Here is an 18,947-nt window from a genome sequence, read left to right as displayed (position 1 = left end):
TTTGATAGACCATTAGTTCATTTGTTTCCTTATTCAAGTTTTGACTTAATCTTGTTTTTTGAGTGAGTAAATGTTCATGATTCAAAAGGTACGTGCAGAAAGCTTCATTCCTTTTCGTTCTACTTCTTTCCTGTATATTTCCTGTAAGTAACCATATTTGTTAGTTTCTGGTTTGTCCTTACTGATTTTCTTTTTGCAAGAACAACAACAAACAAAACTGCCCCAAAATTATGCATTCATATGTATACATATTATATATGTGTATATTTATTTTCTGATTTTCCTTCTCTCTTACTGAAATTGCAGTATACTAGATATGCTTTTGCACCCCTTTTTTTTTCATTTAATAATATATCCTGGAAGTCACTTGGAAGACAATTTTTATTCACGTCATCTAATACCAACTTCTACTAGGTCTTTAAACAGACTTTGTCATATCCACCCAGGTATGATTCTTTCTCTTCCTCCTTCCTTTTAGAGTTTCTGTGGTTTGATGTTTTCTGGGAATCATGTTTCTCTTTCCACAGCCTTCTCCTCTGTACTTTCTTCTTTCTCCACTCCCTTTCTCCTTCCCTTCCCCATTCCTTCCTCTCTTCTGCACCTCCCCCTTCTCTTCCTTTCCCTTCCCCTTCTCTTCCTTTCCCTTCCCCTTCTCTTCCTTTCATTTCCTTCCATTTAGGAGATATGGGTATAAATGAGGCCAAAAAGGAAATTCACCTACATTTAGAAGAAACCTCAAGTCTCTGGTCTTCACAAAGGGATGTTACATTGGACATTCCTATCAAGGAGCTAACTAAGACTGTGGAAGGAAGAGTAGAATAGGAATTTTTAGAAACAGGCAGTTGGTAGGGGGATCCATGGGAATTGAAATTGCTGCTGGTAATGAGAAAGACGGGTGGAGACAGGGCTCATGATGCCCTCTTCTTCCTTTGTCTTTCCTCCAGTTTTCTTTCTATGAGCATCATTGGGGCAAGCAGAATAGGGAGATTGGGTGGTGGTCCTAGCAAAGTATGAAGAGATGAGTGAAAGGGGCAACTTGAAAGTGCTCATTAGAAGGCGCTTGAACACTATTAATATGAAGGGGTGTTTATAAATCATGTGGGTATAGGTCAGAGAGTGTCTTGACTGAATACAAGAGATAAATCTGTTTTGTTTTTGTGTTTTGTTTTGAGACAAGGTTTCTCTCTGTCACCCAGGCTGGAGTGCAGTGGCATGATCATGGCTCACTGCAGCCTTGATCCCCTGGGCTGAAGCAATCCTCCTGTCTCAGCCTCTGAAGTAGCTGTGACTGCAGGTGCACACCATTGTGCCCAGCTAATTTTTTTTTTTTTTTTTTTAAATGTAGAAATGGGGTCTCACTTTGTTGCCTAGGCTGGTCTAGAACTCCTAGGCTCAGGTGATCCTCCTGAAGTGCTGGGACTGCAGGCTCGAACCTCTACATCTGGCCTAAAACTCTTAATGATATTTGAAGAGAGGCACAAGAACCCTCTTTCCTTCTTCCTCTCCCAGTGTATAAAATAGATGTGGTATATAGGTTTATATCTGTATCTTTTTCTATTTCTCCATCTACCATGCTTGCTTCATAACTGTCTATATTTCTATGTTCACCTCTATTTCTCTATGTCTCTCTCAGTCTCTCTAGGCAAAATAGGATATCTACTTACCTACAAAATCATACCTTTGCCTGCTTCACAGCTATGGTCGGGAGGGAGTATGGTGTAGAGTGGCTAAGAGATTGGTTTTGGAATTAGTCAGACTTAGGTCTCAAATTTCATCTCTACCCCTTAGTAGCTGTATAACTGTGTCACTTAATTTTTCTGAGACTCATTATCCCTGTCTTTGGAATAGGGGTCATAAATATGTATACCCCATGGGGTATTGTAAGGAATACATAAAATTATATTTCTGAAGTGTTTAGCATGGTGCCTAACACATAAGAGTTCAGTAAATTATAGCTGTTGCTATTGTTATTAATGCTGCTTTTGTTTTAATCTGAGTCAACTGAAGGTACAATGTCTGTCTATATAAACCTGACGTTCAATTTATATTTGGCTCTCTGAGAAACCATGTCTCTCTTAGCCTGAATGAACCTTTATATATTATTTCCTTTTTGAATTTTTTTTTTCAGTTAAACTAAGGTGTCTTTTTTATTGTTTAGGTTGTAAATGTCTTAAAATCCTTATTGTCAAATCTTGATGAAGTAAAGAAGGAAAGAGAGGGTCTGGAGAATGACTTGAAATCTGTGAATTTTGACATGACAAGCAAGTTTTTGACAGCTCTGGCTCAAGATGGTGTGATAAATGAAGAAGCTCTTTCTGTTACTGAACTAGATCGAGTCTATGGAGGTCTTACAACTAAAGTCCAGGAATCTCTAAAGAAACAGGAGGGACTTCTTAAAAATATTCAGGTGAAATTCATATATTTAATAAGATCTATGTTTTAAAAATTACAGAAAAGATATGTCTGGACTAAACCTATATTCAATTAGGAAAATGACATTGGAGAATATCTGTAGTTAAGAGTAGAACTTAATACATGTATATTTTGTAAAATTAAACTTGGCACATGAGTTTTGTTTATATCTATGAAACAAAGTCATTTCTTTTTTTTTCTTTTTTTTGAGACAGAGTCTCGCTTTGTCACCTAGGCTGGAGTGCAGTGGCACGATCTTGGCTCACTGCAAGCTCTGCCTCCCAGGTTCCCGCCATTCTCCTGCCTCAGCCTCTGGCGCCCGCCACCATGCCTGGTTAATTTTTTGCATTTTTAGTAGAGACGGGGTTTCACCGTGTTAGCCAGGAGGGTCTGGATCTCCTGACCTCATGATCCTTCTGCCTCAGCCTCCCAAAGTGCTGGGATTACAGGCGTGAGCCACCACTCCCTGCAGAAACAAAGTCATTTCTATGACTAAAATGTTGCATATTACTTAGGAGTGCTTGATACTTCAGATATTTTTCATGGTTCCAAGTTTTTAATAGCTTTGGTTTTTATTCCATATAGGAGGAAAATCGAAATTAGTTGGAATTATTGATACCTTTAATTATATGGCTAACATACATACAGACTTCAGTCATTTTTTTAAAAGATAATGCAAACTAAATATGTTGAGAATTTTGAAGTTAGTGTTCGTGTTTACGGATAGGTAGTTTGGACTAACAGAGACTTGAAATTCTGCTCTTTTAATAGTTAACGTGCAGAATTAAACATATATTTCTACTCCTAAATATTGTATCTATATATGATATAAAATATTCCAAAAGGTAAAATAATTTTCATGTTATATTTTTTGCAAGTGTTATATACTAATAGAAATCCATGGTCATTGGTTGTTTTGACTCCTATTGGATTTTTGAAATTTTTACTTAAGAAAGATTTAAAGCATAATGAGACTTCAAAAGAGTATACTAGGTAATTCTAGTAATTTTGGATATGTATTTAATTACATATGATTTTCATAATTGGAAAAGATCAATAAAAATGTTATGAGCTATATTACTTTTGTAAATAAATGTAAATACATAAATCTTTCTTTTTTAACAAGGTCTCACATCAGGAATTTTCGAAAATGAAACAATCTAATAATGAAGCTAACTTAAGAGAAGAAGTTTTGAAGAATTTAGCTACTGCATATGACAACTTTGTTGAACTTGTAGCTAATTTGAAGGAGGGCACAAAGGTATGAAGTACATGCAAAAGGAATCATAGCTGGCAAGTACAGATGTGAACGTATAGTTTGGAAGTTAAATGGTATTTCCAGTTGAACCAAATTACTCTTTGCTTGGAATTTTAGCTTTAACGCTATTGCCTCTGCGAAGTTTGTTACAGGAGGGAGAAAGCTTAATGAAGGTGGCAGCATTTCATGGGATTGCATATTTCAACTGGCAGAAAAGAGGTATAAATATTCGAGGTAGCAGGAATTAGCAGAGATGTCAGTGACACCTTTTTAAGGGATAGGAAGTTGACTAATTTGATGAATTTTGAGAGGACAGGAGTATTGACTCATTTGGGGACTGATTTGTGATGGAAAAGGTGGGGGGCATGACTTTTATATTCTGTGTGGTGGTTTGCTGAGGACAGGCTTGTGGCCTGCCCAAGTGTCAAGAGGGCTTGCTAAATATGTAAGTACTTTCTTGTTGTCCTTTAAAAAGTTTAGGGAATTTGCTTATATTTCTTTTTACCAATTACTTTGTTTTTGAGGGAGCAGTGACTTTCAAGTTTTTTCAGATGCATAATTCCTTTTGGTACTTAACTTCATAATACTCACTAAATAAAGTTGCCTTGATACAAATACAGTAGGTCAAATGTAAAACCCTCCGAAGAAAGGGTGAAAATACTGCAAAGCCTTCCAAATAGGATAGTAAAATGCCATTTTAATTTGGTTTAAAATGCTTTGTTTAAATAGGTAAGCTGAGAAAACCCTCCAGAGAGCCTTTAGAAATTCTTTTAAGGGTTTCTGAAGTGTGCTTGCATTTCTGTAGTGAATATGAAAACCTAATCCTTCCACTTAAATAGGTTTAATGTTATTAAGTAATTGACTTTTCTCTAGGAATTAGGAAGATTTTCATGATCATGAAACTTTTAACTTGTTACATTTTTGATGATAATGTTCTGTAAAATGATTTTATTTTATTTTCTTTAGGAATCTTGGATCACATTTAATATTAAGTTGTTGGGCCTAGTAAATTGTATGAATGTATCTCATGCAGATTTCAGTTCTTCGGCTTTAACTATCATTGACAAATTAGCTTTAGATTGCATTACTCTCTGGATTAAAAAATTGTTCTTGTTCATTACTTGTATTTGTTCTTTGCTTATAGTTTTACAATGAGTTGACTGAAATCCTGGTCAGGTTCCAGAACAAATGCAGTGATATAGTTTTTGCGCGGAAGACAGAAAGAGATGAACTCTTGAAGTAAGTCTGTTTTGTGTATCAAATTGTACTTAAAGAATTTTCTTTTAAAAAATCATGTAGAGACTTTTGGTGTGAATTTGGTAATATGAGATAGCAATTTCCCTCCTTTTCTGCTGGAAGAAGGAACTAGATCGAGTATTTTACAAAGCAACAAGCAAACAGCTGCACAATCTGGGAATGAAAGGACGAAAAGAAGCAGAAACTCTAGATACAGGAAGTACAGTGAGGTCACAGAAATGATAGAACAGTTCAGGTGGCAGATCTCAGGAAGTGCCAGTAAATACAAGCAATTTATTTTGAAGTAGCAAATAGGTTCCTTACATAAAACTACAGCTGTAGAACATGGAGGAGACAGCGTGAATAGCTCAGAGAATACCAGCAAAATCACTTTCAGAAGGAGGCCGCCGAGAAAGCAGTTAACATGCAACTCATTTTCTGCTGAGTAATCAATACAGAGTAGCACAGTGCTGATAAAAGGTAAAAAACATTAACAAAATTTAATAAAACTTCATAGATGAAGAACATTTACCAAAATAATATTGCCACAGAATAGATGAAAATTATGAGCAAACATCTGACCATGAACTAAACAAAACAACAACAACAACAACAAATGTAAGAAGGCAGTCATTCTAAGGCCAAGGTCCCCAGTCCTGGGGCCATGGACTGGTACTAGTTCGTGACCTGTTAGGAACTGGGCTGCACAGCAGGAGGTGGGTGGCAGGCAGGCAGGTGGCTGGGCGAGTATTACTGCCTGAGCCCCACCTCCTGTCAGATCAGCCATAGCATTAGATTCTCATAGGAGCGCAAACACTACTGCGAACTGCCCATGTAAGGGATCTAGGTTGTGCGCTCCTTATGAGACGCTGACTAATGCCTGATGATCTGAGGTGGGACACTTTCATCCTGAAATCATCTCCCACTCCCCTGTGGAAAAATTGTCTTCCACGAAACTGGTCCCTGGTGCCAAAAAGGTTGGGGACTGTGAGCACTCTAAGGAACACTTTGAGCAGAAATTCCAGAACTGCAGGAATATGGTAAGAAAACAGGAAGTGATAAGATGTGAGGTGTCAGAATTCAGGAAAGAAGTAGAAGGGAAGAATAAAACCGTCATGAAATGGGAAGGAGCACAAAAGGCGAATAAATGCTGAAGAACACACAGGAACGCAGAGTAGAAATTAGGGAATTAAAATGAAATCAAAGTCAAGAAAGAATTACAAAGGATTAGAGAGAAAATGGGCACAGAAGACCTAATATATGCAAAATTGAATTTCTCTCAAAGAAGAAAAACCAGACAGAACAGTTATTTAACGTTCTCTAAACAGAACACTTATTTAATGATACTCAAGAACATTTTCTTGAAGTAAGTGAAGGTTGTTGAAAGAGTGTATCATATGGTAGGGGAAAATGATCAAGAACTGTCAGCTTCAAGGCATGTAAATTATTGGCCTTAAAAGATAATGGCAGAATCCTTTAGCAGTCAGGCAAAACAATCAAGTCAATTTATAAAAAGGCAAAAAAAATAGGCCGAAAGCTCTGTATGCTAGAAGAGAGTGGAGTGATTGTTTTAATCTCAAGGATAGTAAATATGAGTTAAAGATTTTATATCATATAGTAAATACAAGCTAAAGATTTTATATCCAAACTGTACTTTGGGTACATAAAAGACCATCATAAATAAAGAAACATATGCATTCAACATACTTTTGATTAAAAATGTCAGCAGCTTTTCATTTGGAATTAGACAAGTTGATCCTAAAGTTTATATTCATTAGTAATAAATATAAAGAGCTGAAAGAGTCTTATACTGATGACCCTTTCAGGCAACTAGATCTTTATTCATCTCTCTGTTCATATTCATGAACAGAGAACATGTTCGTGTTCATTCACCTCTCTGCTCATGTTTATGAGAGAAGTTACCATTTTCTTCTAAGAAAGAGCAGGTCAGTTGCTTTTTAGATATTATTTCTACTAAAACCTCTAAAAAGCCAAATAAATTTAGAATGTTTTTATTTTTAAAAATGTTCTAAGTGTGGTTTAAAAAAAAAAAAGGTTTTTTTTTTTTTTTTTTTAGGACGGAGTTTTGCTCTGTCACCCAGGCCAGGCTGGAGTGCAATCATGCAATCTTGTCTCACTGCAACCTCCGCCTCCTGGATTCAAGCAGTTCTCCTGCCTCAGCTTCCTGAGTAGCTGGCATTACAGGTGTGCACCACCACGCCTGGCTAATTTTTGTATTTTTAGTAGAGACAGGGTTTCACCATGTTGGCCAGGCTGGTCTCGAACTCCTGACCTCAGGTGATCGGGATTACAGATGTGAGCCACCCCCACAGCCTAAAAAAAGATGAGTATTCTCCATATGAGTCTTAATGATAAAAAATCTAACAAAAATTAATACAAAACAGTCTACAGACTAGTTTCAATTATGAATATGGATGCAAAAGTCCTAAATAAAGTATTTGCCAGTAATAGTCACCAGGACGTTAAAAAAGATTTATTGACCAAGTGGAGGGGGGCGTTTGTTCCAGTATTCAGTATTCATTGTTTTTATATCAAAGGAAGGATCACTGGTTTGTCTTGATAGATGAGGCAGAAGCATTTGAGAAAATGAGTGTTCTGATACTCAGTAAAATAAGGATAGAAGATAGATGCTTCCATAACATGAAAATATATATATGTATGTGTGTGTATATATTTCTGCCCAAAACTCAGTATAGTGATTAATGGAGAAGCACTATAAAGAGTTCCCTCTCAAGTCAAGAACAGAAAACAAATGCCACTATCAGCACTGTTTTTAAATACTGTACTGCAGTACCAGCCAAGGCAATCACATGAGAGAGAAATTAAAAAATTGGAAAGGAAGAAGTAAAACTAGCACTATTTACAGACATGATTGTACAACTACTTGAAAACCCAAGAAAACCCCAAAACTCTGCAAATAATAAAATAATTATTACTGAAGTTGTTGATCATAAATATAATTTGTAGAAATCAGTGACTTTCATGTAAATAAGCCTATAGAAGATAAGATGGAGGAAGAGATCTGCTTAAAATAGCAACAAAAAAGATGAAATATAAGTTTATAATATTTGAGATCTATGTGAAGAAAACACTATTTCAAGGACACAAAAGAAGACTTGAGCAAGTTAAAAAACATGTTCTTGGACAGGATGACTCAACTTCATAAAGATGTCAATTCTAAGTTAACTTATGCATCAACTGGGTGTGATGGCATGCACTTCTAGTCCCAGCTACTTGGGAGATTGAAGTGGGAGGATGGTTTGAGCCCTAGAGTTCTAGGTTGTAGTGCGCTATGATTGTACCTGTAAATAGCCACTGTACTCCAGTCTGGGCAACAGTGAGACCCTATCTCTAATAACAAACATAAAGAAATAAACATGCATTCAGCATACTTTTGATTAAAAATGTCAGCAGCTTTTCATTTGGAATTAGACAAGTTGATCCTAAAGTTCAAGTAGAAAAAGAAACAAGGTCAGCCAGGAAAACAGTAAGAAGAAGAGTGAAGGGAAACTAGTCCTGCCAGATACTAAGGCGCATAATACCGTCTTTAATGAAAGCGCAGTGGCGCTGGTACGTGATTAGACAAAGACAGGACAGAAAATAGAAATACATTCAAATACATATGTGAATTTAGTGTAAAAGATCTTCAGCCACCCAGAAGAGGTTGTGGACAACTGCCCAGCCATTTAGAAAATAAAAGTTATCTTTATACCAAAGTAAGTCGTGAGTGGACCATACTTGAAATTTGTAAATGATGTATAAGGTGTAAAATAGAATGGAGAATTCCTTAATAAAGCTGAGATGGGCAGCATCTAATAACTCCTACTTAAATTCCAGAAGGCATTAAAAAAAAAGAAAAGAATAAGTTCCTCACAGAAATATGGTAAACAGAGTCAAATTGGGAATCCAATATTTGAAACTTATTCACAGGCAAAAGGCTAATTTACTTTATTTAGAAAAGAACTCCTAGAAATCGATGAGAAGAAAACTCAATAGAAAACTGAGGAAAAGACGCAAACAGAATTTTGCAGACAAGGAAATATAAATGACTCTTAAATAAATGAAATAAAAAGAATACCCTCATTCATTATAAAATACAAATTAAAATTAGTCTGAAATAATATTTTTCAGATTGGCAAGAATCCGAAAGTTTGATAAAATGCTTTGTTGTCACATGTTGGAGAAATAGATTTTATATATTGCCATGAGAATACACAATGGTGCAGTCCTTGTGTTGGGCAGTTTAGCTGTAAAGAATAAGACTACTAACGCAAACATCCTTTAATCCAGCTGTTCTGTTTTTGGGAATCTGTTCTGAGGATATGTTAGAATATGCTAGAAATGACATATTTATGAGCTTATTCATTTCTGCATTGCAAATAGCAGTAAAAAAGTAGAAACAAATAAAGTGACCAGGGCTGCTGAAATAAAGGTATACTTGTATAGTGAAATGCTGTGCAGCTATTTTAAAAAACAGGATGTTTTCAATTTACTGATATGGAAAGATCTTCAAGATAGGTACGGTAAAAAGACGCAGAACAGTGTGTAGAGTACGCTTTGTGTAAAAAAGAAGAAAATAATAAACATAGAAATTGACTTGTTTATGCACAAGGAAGCTCTGGATATTCTAAGGAAGAAAGATTGGAATATTGTCATTTTAGATATTTTATAATTCATATATCTAATTTAAAAATCAGGTTTGTTGCTCTTTGTGTGTATATTTATTATATACACTTGTCAAATATTTTCAGCTCAGTGATTGAAAGGTGAATGAAAGATGGAAAAGTAGGCCATATAATAATATTAGCTTTTGAATATCTGAGAGTTTATTTTGTTAGTCATTGTTAATACTCAAGGCCAAAATACTTTGAAATCTTACTGAATATAATGTATACTGGAAAAGTATACATAAGTGTATATCTTGTTGAATGTTCACAAACTGAGTACACCCAGGCAACCAGCACTTAGATCAGTACACAGAAAATTCTCAGCACCCTAAACGCATTGTTAATGCATCCACCCAGTCAGTCTTTCTTTATCTTTCTCTTCCAGGGCAACCACTATCCTAACTTGTGAGAGAACATAGATTACTTTCTTCTGTTTTTGCATTGCATATAAATAGAATCACATATTATGTACTCTTTCTTCTATGACTGGCTTTTATTCTACATTATGTTTGTGAGATTCATCAGTATAAGTTGTGTGTATTTGTAGATCTTTTATCCTCAATTCTGTATATATTTTATGTGAATATACAAGTTATTCTGTTGAATATTTTGAGTAGTTGCTGGTTTTGAGCTTTTATAAATAGTGCTGGCATGAATGTTGTAAATCACTGCTGTGCAATATTGCTGGTAGCAGTAAAAATATAGAAACAAGTCAAATGTCTGGTTCTGGTTAATTAAATAAAACTATATCTATATGGTGAAGTACTATGCAGTGACATATGCAATGGAAAATGTAAAATTTTTAGTAGCCATAGTTAAAAAACAGGTGAAATTAATTTCAGTATTTCATTTAACCCAGTATGTCCAAAGTATTATCATTTTAACATATAATCAGTGTAAAATTATAAATGAGAGATAGTTTACTGTTTTTCATACTAAGTCTTAGAAATCTAATGTGTGTTTTTTTTGGGGGGGCGGTGAGATAGAGTCTTGCTCTGTTGCTTAGGCTGGAGTGCAGTGGTATGACCTCGGCTTACTGCAACCAACCTCCGCCTCCTGGGTTCAAGCAGTTCTCTGCCTCAGCCTCCCGAGTAGCTGGGTTTACAAGCGCCCACCACCAAGCCTGGCTAATTTTTGTATTTTTAGTAGAGATGAGGTTTCACCATCTTGGCCAGGCTGATCTTGAACTCATGACCTCGTGATCCACCTGCCTTGGCCTCCCAAAGTGCTGGGATTACAGGCATGAGCCACCGCGCCCAGTTTAATGTGTATTTTATACTTACAACACATCTCAATTCAGACTAGCCACATTTCAGATATTTGATAGCTATATGTGGCTAGTGGTTACTGTGTTAGACAGTACATGCTTTTGGTGAGCATGTTACATGCAGTGCTGTTGGGTATATATCTAGGTCAAAGGGTATGTGTGTGCTTAGTTGATACTTCAAATAGTTTTCCAACACGATTGTACTCATTTGTATTCCTCCTAGCAATATATGAGAGTTCTGGTTGCTCCACATTTTTGCCCTTAGCTATTCTGCTGGGTTTGTAGTATTATCTCTCATTGTATGAGTTTAATTTTCATTTTCCTGATGACTAATATGTCCTTTTTTTATGCTTATTAGCTGGAGGCTTTGCTTTTTAATTTCTGTTTTCATTGAAATCTTTCATCAGAAATTTAAAGAGTTTAAGAAGAATGAGTGTTTTACTCTGAGCTTTACTTTCTTTTTACTAATGATTTGAAAACCGTTGTCAGATTGTTGGGCATAGGAATACTGGTGGCATTTTATTTTATATCTTTTTGCTCTTTTACATTATTGGTTTTATTTAATAGCATTGATTTATATCTTTTGTAAGTGGCTAGGAAATTATCATTTGCCCTATGAGTGTGTTATTTACTGCAACTATCCCTAGAGTTTATCAAAGGAAAAAAGGTATTGTGTTAAAGCTTTATAATATATATATGTATTTTAGATATTTCCTAATCTGACCTTTCAGAATTTTGATATTAAAAACTTATTAATAAACAATAAGCAGTTATTTACTTGTATTAAGAAGTAGTTTTTTTTTTTTTTGATGAATGTATACTAGTTTTCTTTATGTCTGGAGTGATTGGGGCCCTTCTTGAGAGGGAAGTTGGGATGCAGACAGTGTGGGGCTTTGCTGTTATTTGTTAAATCAGGGCAAAAGGTACTGTCTCAGACATTTGGGGACACGTCATATTTACTTCTCTGTGTACATGAATCAGTGCAGTGAAAAGATGATTGACATCATGTATTACATGGAGTGCATTTTACCTTAGGTATTGTTTAGTGTGATTTTGGGATGAATTTCAAATTGCTGTTAGAAGAGACAAAATTTTCTAATTTTTAGTACTAAATTGTAAGAGTATTTTCAGCAATATGTCTTTCGTGAGTTTACCTTAGTGACAGGTCATGTGTTATCTTTTAACATAAAATATCTCAATGCCACATTTCTTTGAATATCTTCAGAAAGTTTTTATCTAGAAATTTGCATAATGGTTTGCATAAAAGGTTAGCTTTTTCACCTGTTTTATTTTGTATAAACACTGATAAAGTGATTAAAACACTGGCTACATAACTATGAGTCATTGTAGTTTTCTGATAACTTTTAGATAGATGATGTTAGGAGTTTTTTAAATCCAGGGACTACCTTTTATTGGAGGGTGGGCAGTCTTTTAGGATTGTGTGCCCAGTTTGACATGTTTCTTACTCTAGCTGTAACTGTGATTTCTGAAAATGTTTACTTTTTTCCCCTAGTCTTCAGAAATAGAAAAAAGATACAACTTCATTTTATTGAACAGTAGGAAGAAAGAGGATTTAGATTCTAGTCAAGAATAGAAATGTAGTATATTTTATTTTTTTCAGTTTTTGTTATATTGATAAATAATTGTACATATTATGGGGTACATGTGATGCTTTGATCGTGAATACAATGTGTAATAAATCAGGGTAATTAGGATATTCATCACATATTTGTGGGGCACATGTGATATTTTGATACATGAATACAATGTATAATAATCAAATCAGGGTAATTAGGATATTCATCATCTCAAACATTTACCGTTTCTTTGTGTTGGGAACATTCCAAATCTTCTAGCTATTTTGAAATACGCAATAAACTATCATTAACTATCATCACCCTATGGTGCTGTTAAACACTAGAACTTATTTATTATATCTGACTGTATTTTTGTACCCATTATCCAACCTCTCTTCATCCCCACCCCCTACTCTTCCTTGACTCTAGTAACCATCATTCTACTCTCTATCTCCTTGTTTTTAGCTCACACATATGAATGAGAACATGTCTGTGCCTGGCTTATTTCACTTAACATAATGTCCTCCAGTTCCATCCATGTTGCTGCAAATGACAGAATTTCATTTTTTTAATGGCTGAATAATATTCCATTGCATATATATATACTATACTTTATCCATTTATCTGCTGGTGGACACTTAGGTTGCATTCATATCTTGGGTGTTGGAAGTGCTGCAACAAACATGGGAATATAGATATCTCTTCAATATATGGATATCCTTTCTTTTGGATATATACCCAGCAGTGGGATTGCTGGATCATATGGTAGATCTAGTTTTAGTTTTTTGAGGGACCTCCATCCTGTTTTCCATAGTCGCTGTACTAATTTGAAATGTAGTATATTTTAAAATACCATCATTGTTTGGAATCTGTTTTCTATGTTTCATGTATGAAGAAAAGAAAAGCTGGTATTTTATGTATGTTTATTATTTTCTATCATGTTAATTTTTAACACTTTGTCTTTGATAAGGGACTTGCAACAAAGCATTGCCAGAGAACCTAGTGCTCCTTCAATTCCTACACCTGCATATCAGTCCTCGCCAGCAGGAGGACATGCACCAACTCCTCCAACTCCAGCGCCAAGAACCATGCCGGTTAGTAGGCAAATAAATATTTTAAACAGAGGTTTTACATTAGTGATGATTACTTGTTTTAATGGATAAAACATGGTTTACATAGGAAGGATCTAGTGGTTACCACCTGCATCAGGTAACCAACCTCCTGATATTTTGCGATATGTAAAACACAGCATCATTCAAGAATTCTTAACCGAAAAAAGCTTAACCTGAATCTAATCAAGCCCTTAAACAAACTTTCTGTTTACAGCAAATAAAACAAATGATAAAATGAGAAGTTAAATTATGCCATTAGGAAATAGTTGGACAAATCTGTCACATGGGACATTTATATGAAATAATTGAGTTGATCTTTTCTAAAAGTGAGTGTCATAGGTTTTAAAAAAAAGGCATATTCTAGATGAAAAGAGATGAAAGTTTCCTTATAATCAAATGCAATGTATGAACTTTGAGTTGATTTTGGTTTATAAAAATAGCTATATGAGCTTTTTTGTGTTAATTAGGGAAAATTGAATTTGGAGTGGATATTTGATGACATTGGGGAATAGCATTAGTTTTTTAAGGATGAAAATGGTATTGTGATTATGTAGGATAATATCCTTATGAGAACTTGAGTGCTGAAGTCTTTAGGGCTAGTGTCATGAAGTTTGCAACTTACTTCAAACGATTCTGCAAATATATATGGATGTAGTTACAGATAAAGCAGAAATGGCAAATGTTAATAATAGTTGTTGAATTTCATTGGCAGATGTGTGATTATTTTATATACTATTCTTTTAAAATTTTCTGGTGTTTGACATTTTTCATATAGAGTTTGGGGACTGGGAGGAGATGATGGTAGTAAACAGTACCTGTGCTGCTTTCTTCTACCTCAAATGTCCAGCCACTGGAGGAAGCAGTAAATGATTAAATATTAGGTACCAGGAAGAGAGCAGTGGCTATGGAGTTTCCACAGATTGGAGAATTATTCAACTATGATATATTTCTATAGTAATAAGTGAGTATTTAAGAATGGGAATTAAAAATATATTTGGTTGGATTCTAGAGTTTCTCATCTGTCCTTATTAATTTTAATTAATGGCAATTTGAGAGAAATGAAACATTTTATAGTCAATGCTGACTTTTTCTTATAGCCTACTAAGCCCCAGCCCCCAGCCAGGCCTCCACCACCTGTGCTTCCAGCAAATCGAGCTCCTTCTGCTACTGCTCCAGCTCCAGTGGGGGCTGGGACTGCTGCACCAGCTCCATCACAAACACCTGGCTCAGCTCCTCCTCCACAGGCCCAGGGACCACCCTATCCCACCTATCCAGGATATCCTGGGTAAGGCTTCAACATCATGTATCCCAAGTTGGCTAATATTGTTTCTGGGCTCTGGCTAACCTGTTAAAAACAGGGTCACCCCTTCTCCAAATGGAAGTGTCATGAATGAATAAGCTACACTGTCAGCTTATCCAGAAATGAAAATAATGTTATGATCACTTACATGAATAGGATAGCTATTTCCTAGGCTTTTAAAATTTGTTTTTATACTTTACATATTGGGTTTATATTAAATAATCTCTTCTGTATAGAGTTCAGTAGGTGTTTCCTTGGACTTTAGGTGATAAACAGGTACCTTTTCTGAGCGTAGCATAGCAAAACTGATAAGGCCTTGTTTACATCCCTATACTTAGAATACTTGGCATTTAATAAACAGTTGAATAGAAATTTATCTAATTGTGGGTTGCACTTTCTTAAAGGTTAACCTCTGTGGTAATTTCTTAATCTTAAAAATCCAAACATTTGACTACCTTTTAAGATGTGCTCTAAATTTTACTTAGTAAGTACATGTTGTCTTCCAAATATTAGAACTTTTAAAGTTATAAATTTATGTACATCACAGTGAATATTGAATATTGTGCAAGAGGAATGTATTTAGATGACTAGTTTTGCCACGTTAAAATGAAGGGTTTCCATTTTTTTCTTTCTTTTAATACTTGAATATTTAATCTTACTTTCTTCGGTATTTTTTTGGATAGTATTAAACACTTGGTACTCTTTTGTTGTAATTAAGAACAGGATAGGAATGCTTTTCTCTGACAAGTGCCTTGAAACAGTTTTTTTCTCTCCACTGTTCTTTAATAGACTAAAAAATAGAAATGACTTTCATGAAAAACATAGTTCTAGAATAATTATTGTTTTATTTTTTAGTATTTGATTTACCAATCAAGTTTTTTTTTGTTTTCTTCTCCCTATCAGGTATTGCCAAATGCCCATGCCCATGGGCTATAATCCTTATGCATATGGCCAGTATAATATGCCATATCCACCAGTGTATCACCAGAGCCCTGGACAGGCTCCATACCCAGGACCCCAGCAGCCTTCATACCCCTTCCCTCAGCCCCCACAGCAGTCTTACTATCCACAGCAGTAATATGTCTGCTCAGCAGCTCAGCTGATTCAGATCAGAGGGAAAGAAATACCAACCCTGCAATAAGTGTACTAAACTCTACGCTCTGGTTAATGTAATGCACTCTCCTGGACTGAATGCAGTGTATAATTTCTGTCTACAGCTAGAAGCTGTGCCCCACTTCCACATTTGATTACACATGTGAGATTTGCTGCTGTTGCAGTATAAACACTAGGTATAATAGGATTTGAAATTGTATTACAGTTCATAAAAATTGAAAATGAGAAATTAAACCTGCAAGTGAAACATTTGAAACTATTATACTTTCTACGTAAGACACGGTTGGGACATCACATACTTACAAAGATGGTTTAAGTATGGATACTCGAGAAAATTAAGTTTTCTTTCTCTTTGGTTTATTGATTTGGTTTAATTTCCATTATGCTATTTTGCATAATCAAGGCATTGTAAATCTTATAATTTTAAAATAAATTACTTAAGAACAGTTGTCATTGTTATGTTTTGTTATTGATTCTCATTACTGTCTAATTTTTTTTTTTCTGGTATTAGTCTCATTTTGTATGTATATAAGTTAAACAGATACTGTTTTTTAAGTGCATGAATAGTACAAGTTATTATCAAGGACGTTTTATAGGGAAACCAAAAGAATAGTATCATAGTTTATCTTTCATATGCTGATTAGTAAACGACTTTTGACATTTATTTTAAAAACTCCTATAATGTGGAAGAAACAAGCAATTGCTACCAAAGATTCTTCAAATAAATATACAAATAAATGTGTATATTTAATGTTTTATTGTTAGCTTCTCCAGAAAATTGATGGTAATAATTCTTGCGTTTTTTTTTTTCCCGTAACCTGGTTAAAAGAAATATGCCATTGACAATACTTCATAATGTAATGGAATTGTTTGGGGAACACTTACTGTACCCTCTTATCGTTTTTTCCACCTTACTGTGTTAACTTAGTGACATTTAATGCCCAATATGTATGAATAGATCTAAGCCATTTAATTTTTGTTCCTTAAAGATTGGACTATTTTATAATTCAAGGAGCATACAAAACAATGGTTGGGAACATATGCCAATTCTGGAGTAGGCTATGTATTTAATATTCATCTCTGCCGTTAGGATATCTACTCACTGTATAAACCTCAGTAAAAATAGTGAAGACATGCATCATGGAATGAGAAAATGAGAAAGGAATGAGTTGTCTAACATCACAGTGGGATCTGTTTTGTGTGAGGTTCATTTCTGAACACATTAGGCGTATGAGCAGATTTCCAATGAATCTATTTATGTTTATTTTCTGAGCTTCAACGCTGACCTTTTCTTGCATTATTGTTTCATTTTAATGATAGTGTTGCTTGTTCCACTGTTGTTTTCATTGACAATTTGGATTTATATTTTAAATGTTCGAATGAAAGTATGATTGTAAAAGGGAGTGAATTGGTTTAAAAATATATGTATATTTTAAACTTTGTTGTGTGTAGGAAACATGAAGGCATGTTAATTCAATATAAACGGCTTTGATTTCATGGAATATTAAAATTGGTTTAAAGTCCAATAGTTAAACCTTAGCAAAAATAGTTTTTTACTTTATCAGTTGCTAAGATTTAATACTTTGGATTCATCAAAGTGTGACATGGGCTTGTTTGACTATTCTGTAAGTGGCATTTAAGTTCCACATTCTTATTACTTGAGGTATTTGATACTAACATAAGACACTCAGTGAGAGTTAGAGGTATTACAAATTGCTAGTTTATAATGTCTTACTAATGCAGAAAAAAGGAAAAAACAAAATTGGCCTGAATATTCTCTTGGGGAAAGAGGGCACCAAAGAAAAGGGTAAGTGCATCTGAGGGCCAAAAAGAGACGTATAAGCCTTTTAGCCCATTCCCCATGCTGGGCCTGCTCCCAGAGCCGCAGGAAGGTCATTCGGAAACTAGGAAAGGAGGCCCCCACAGCTGCTCCTGCCACAGCACACCTGACTCACATCGGCTCTGTTAGTGTAACCTTTTAAATGTAGCAACCCAAACCCTTTTCCTCTTGTCAGTTCACTCATCCTTTGGTTTCTTTTTGATCACCTGTGTCTGGGCACAATCAGTCACACGAAATGCAGTCCTTTATTGCTGTTGATAATACTGTTGATTTGGAGTTGGAAGGGTACTACTCTGTGGTTCAGGTGTGTTGTACCCATGTTTATAATTAGGCTTTATTATCTTCCTAAACCAAGGAAAGGAAATCATCCCCAGACCATTTATGTTGAGCTTTGGAATACTATTTTAAACTGGATTATACTTAAATAATGAAGCTCTGCATAGAGGAACTAGTCAGAAGTATTGAAAACACTGTCTAGTTTTTATCAGTCTGGTATAAAGTATTGATCTAAGAGAACTCTCCCTGTGCCCCTTGGTCTTTATTCTCAGTTAAGAAAAACAGTCACATGTCACCACAAACCAATCAATCTTCATGAGATATTCCTGTATCCATACCCCAGCTTGTTTGCAATTTATAATCCTCCACTTCAAAACTAAGAAGTTACAGAAATAAAGAATGGATTTCACAGAGCCTTGTATCCCTAAAGTTCTGTCCCAGTCAGCAGTCTTTATAGTCAAAACAGATTTTAAAAAATGTTTTCCATTTGAGCTTTACAGTTAGCAAAAGTGCTTTTATACATTTTCTGATTTCAGAAACAGGATAATTTGTTAAGTAGGTTTCAGTTTGCTAATAGGGATTTTTTGTGTTTTGTTTTTTAATTTTCAGCATCTCTTGAAGAATCTTGCTACAGCCAAATGGCATCTCACTTTTTAGAGACGTTTGCAATTATTAGTTGATTCACAGTACAGAAGAAGGTGTAAAGGAAAAAACCCTGCTAAGTAGTGTTATAGTTGCTGGATTAAAAATACACTTTAGAACTAACAGGTTCATTATAAGATTTACATGGAAGAGCAAAGAAGGAAAATTATATTTTAAAGAAAGAGAATATTCAGGCTTTATTTCTGGTATGAAGTTTATATTTTTA

General features: G+C 34.9%; 1 protein-coding gene across 3 annotated transcripts in view; it reads left to right on the top strand.

Annotated features, from left to right (window-relative positions):
* Positions 1 to 18,947, top strand: part of PDCD6IP (programmed cell death 6 interacting protein) — a 79,453-nt gene extending 60,506 nt beyond the window's left edge. For 2 of the 3 annotated variants that reach the window (XM_017892927.1, XM_017892926.1), the window contains exons 13-18: positions 2,159 to 2,407; positions 3,539 to 3,673; positions 4,815 to 4,909; positions 13,409 to 13,532; positions 14,648 to 14,835; positions 15,754 to 18,947. In XM_017892927.1, the coding sequence (XP_017748416.1) occupies positions 2,159 to 2,407; positions 3,539 to 3,673; positions 4,815 to 4,909; positions 13,409 to 13,532; positions 14,648 to 14,835; positions 15,754 to 15,928 (966 nt within the window). In that variant the 3' untranslated portion in view covers positions 15,929 to 18,947. Of the gene's footprint in view, positions 1 to 2,158; positions 2,408 to 3,538; positions 3,674 to 4,814; positions 4,910 to 13,408; positions 13,533 to 14,325; positions 14,512 to 14,647; positions 14,836 to 15,753 lie in introns of those variants that run through there. The other variant, XR_001889359.1, reaches the window with a different exon arrangement.

The sequence above is a fragment of the Rhinopithecus bieti genome, unplaced genomic scaffold, assembly GCF_001698545.2.
Source record: "Rhinopithecus bieti isolate Rb0 unplaced genomic scaffold, ASM169854v2 scaffold_22039, whole genome shotgun sequence".
NCBI classification, from domain to species: domain Eukaryota; kingdom Metazoa; phylum Chordata; class Mammalia; order Primates; family Cercopithecidae; genus Rhinopithecus; species Rhinopithecus bieti.
The sequence above is the reverse complement of the archived record's forward strand: the minus strand, read 5'-3'. Positions and strand labels throughout refer to the sequence as shown.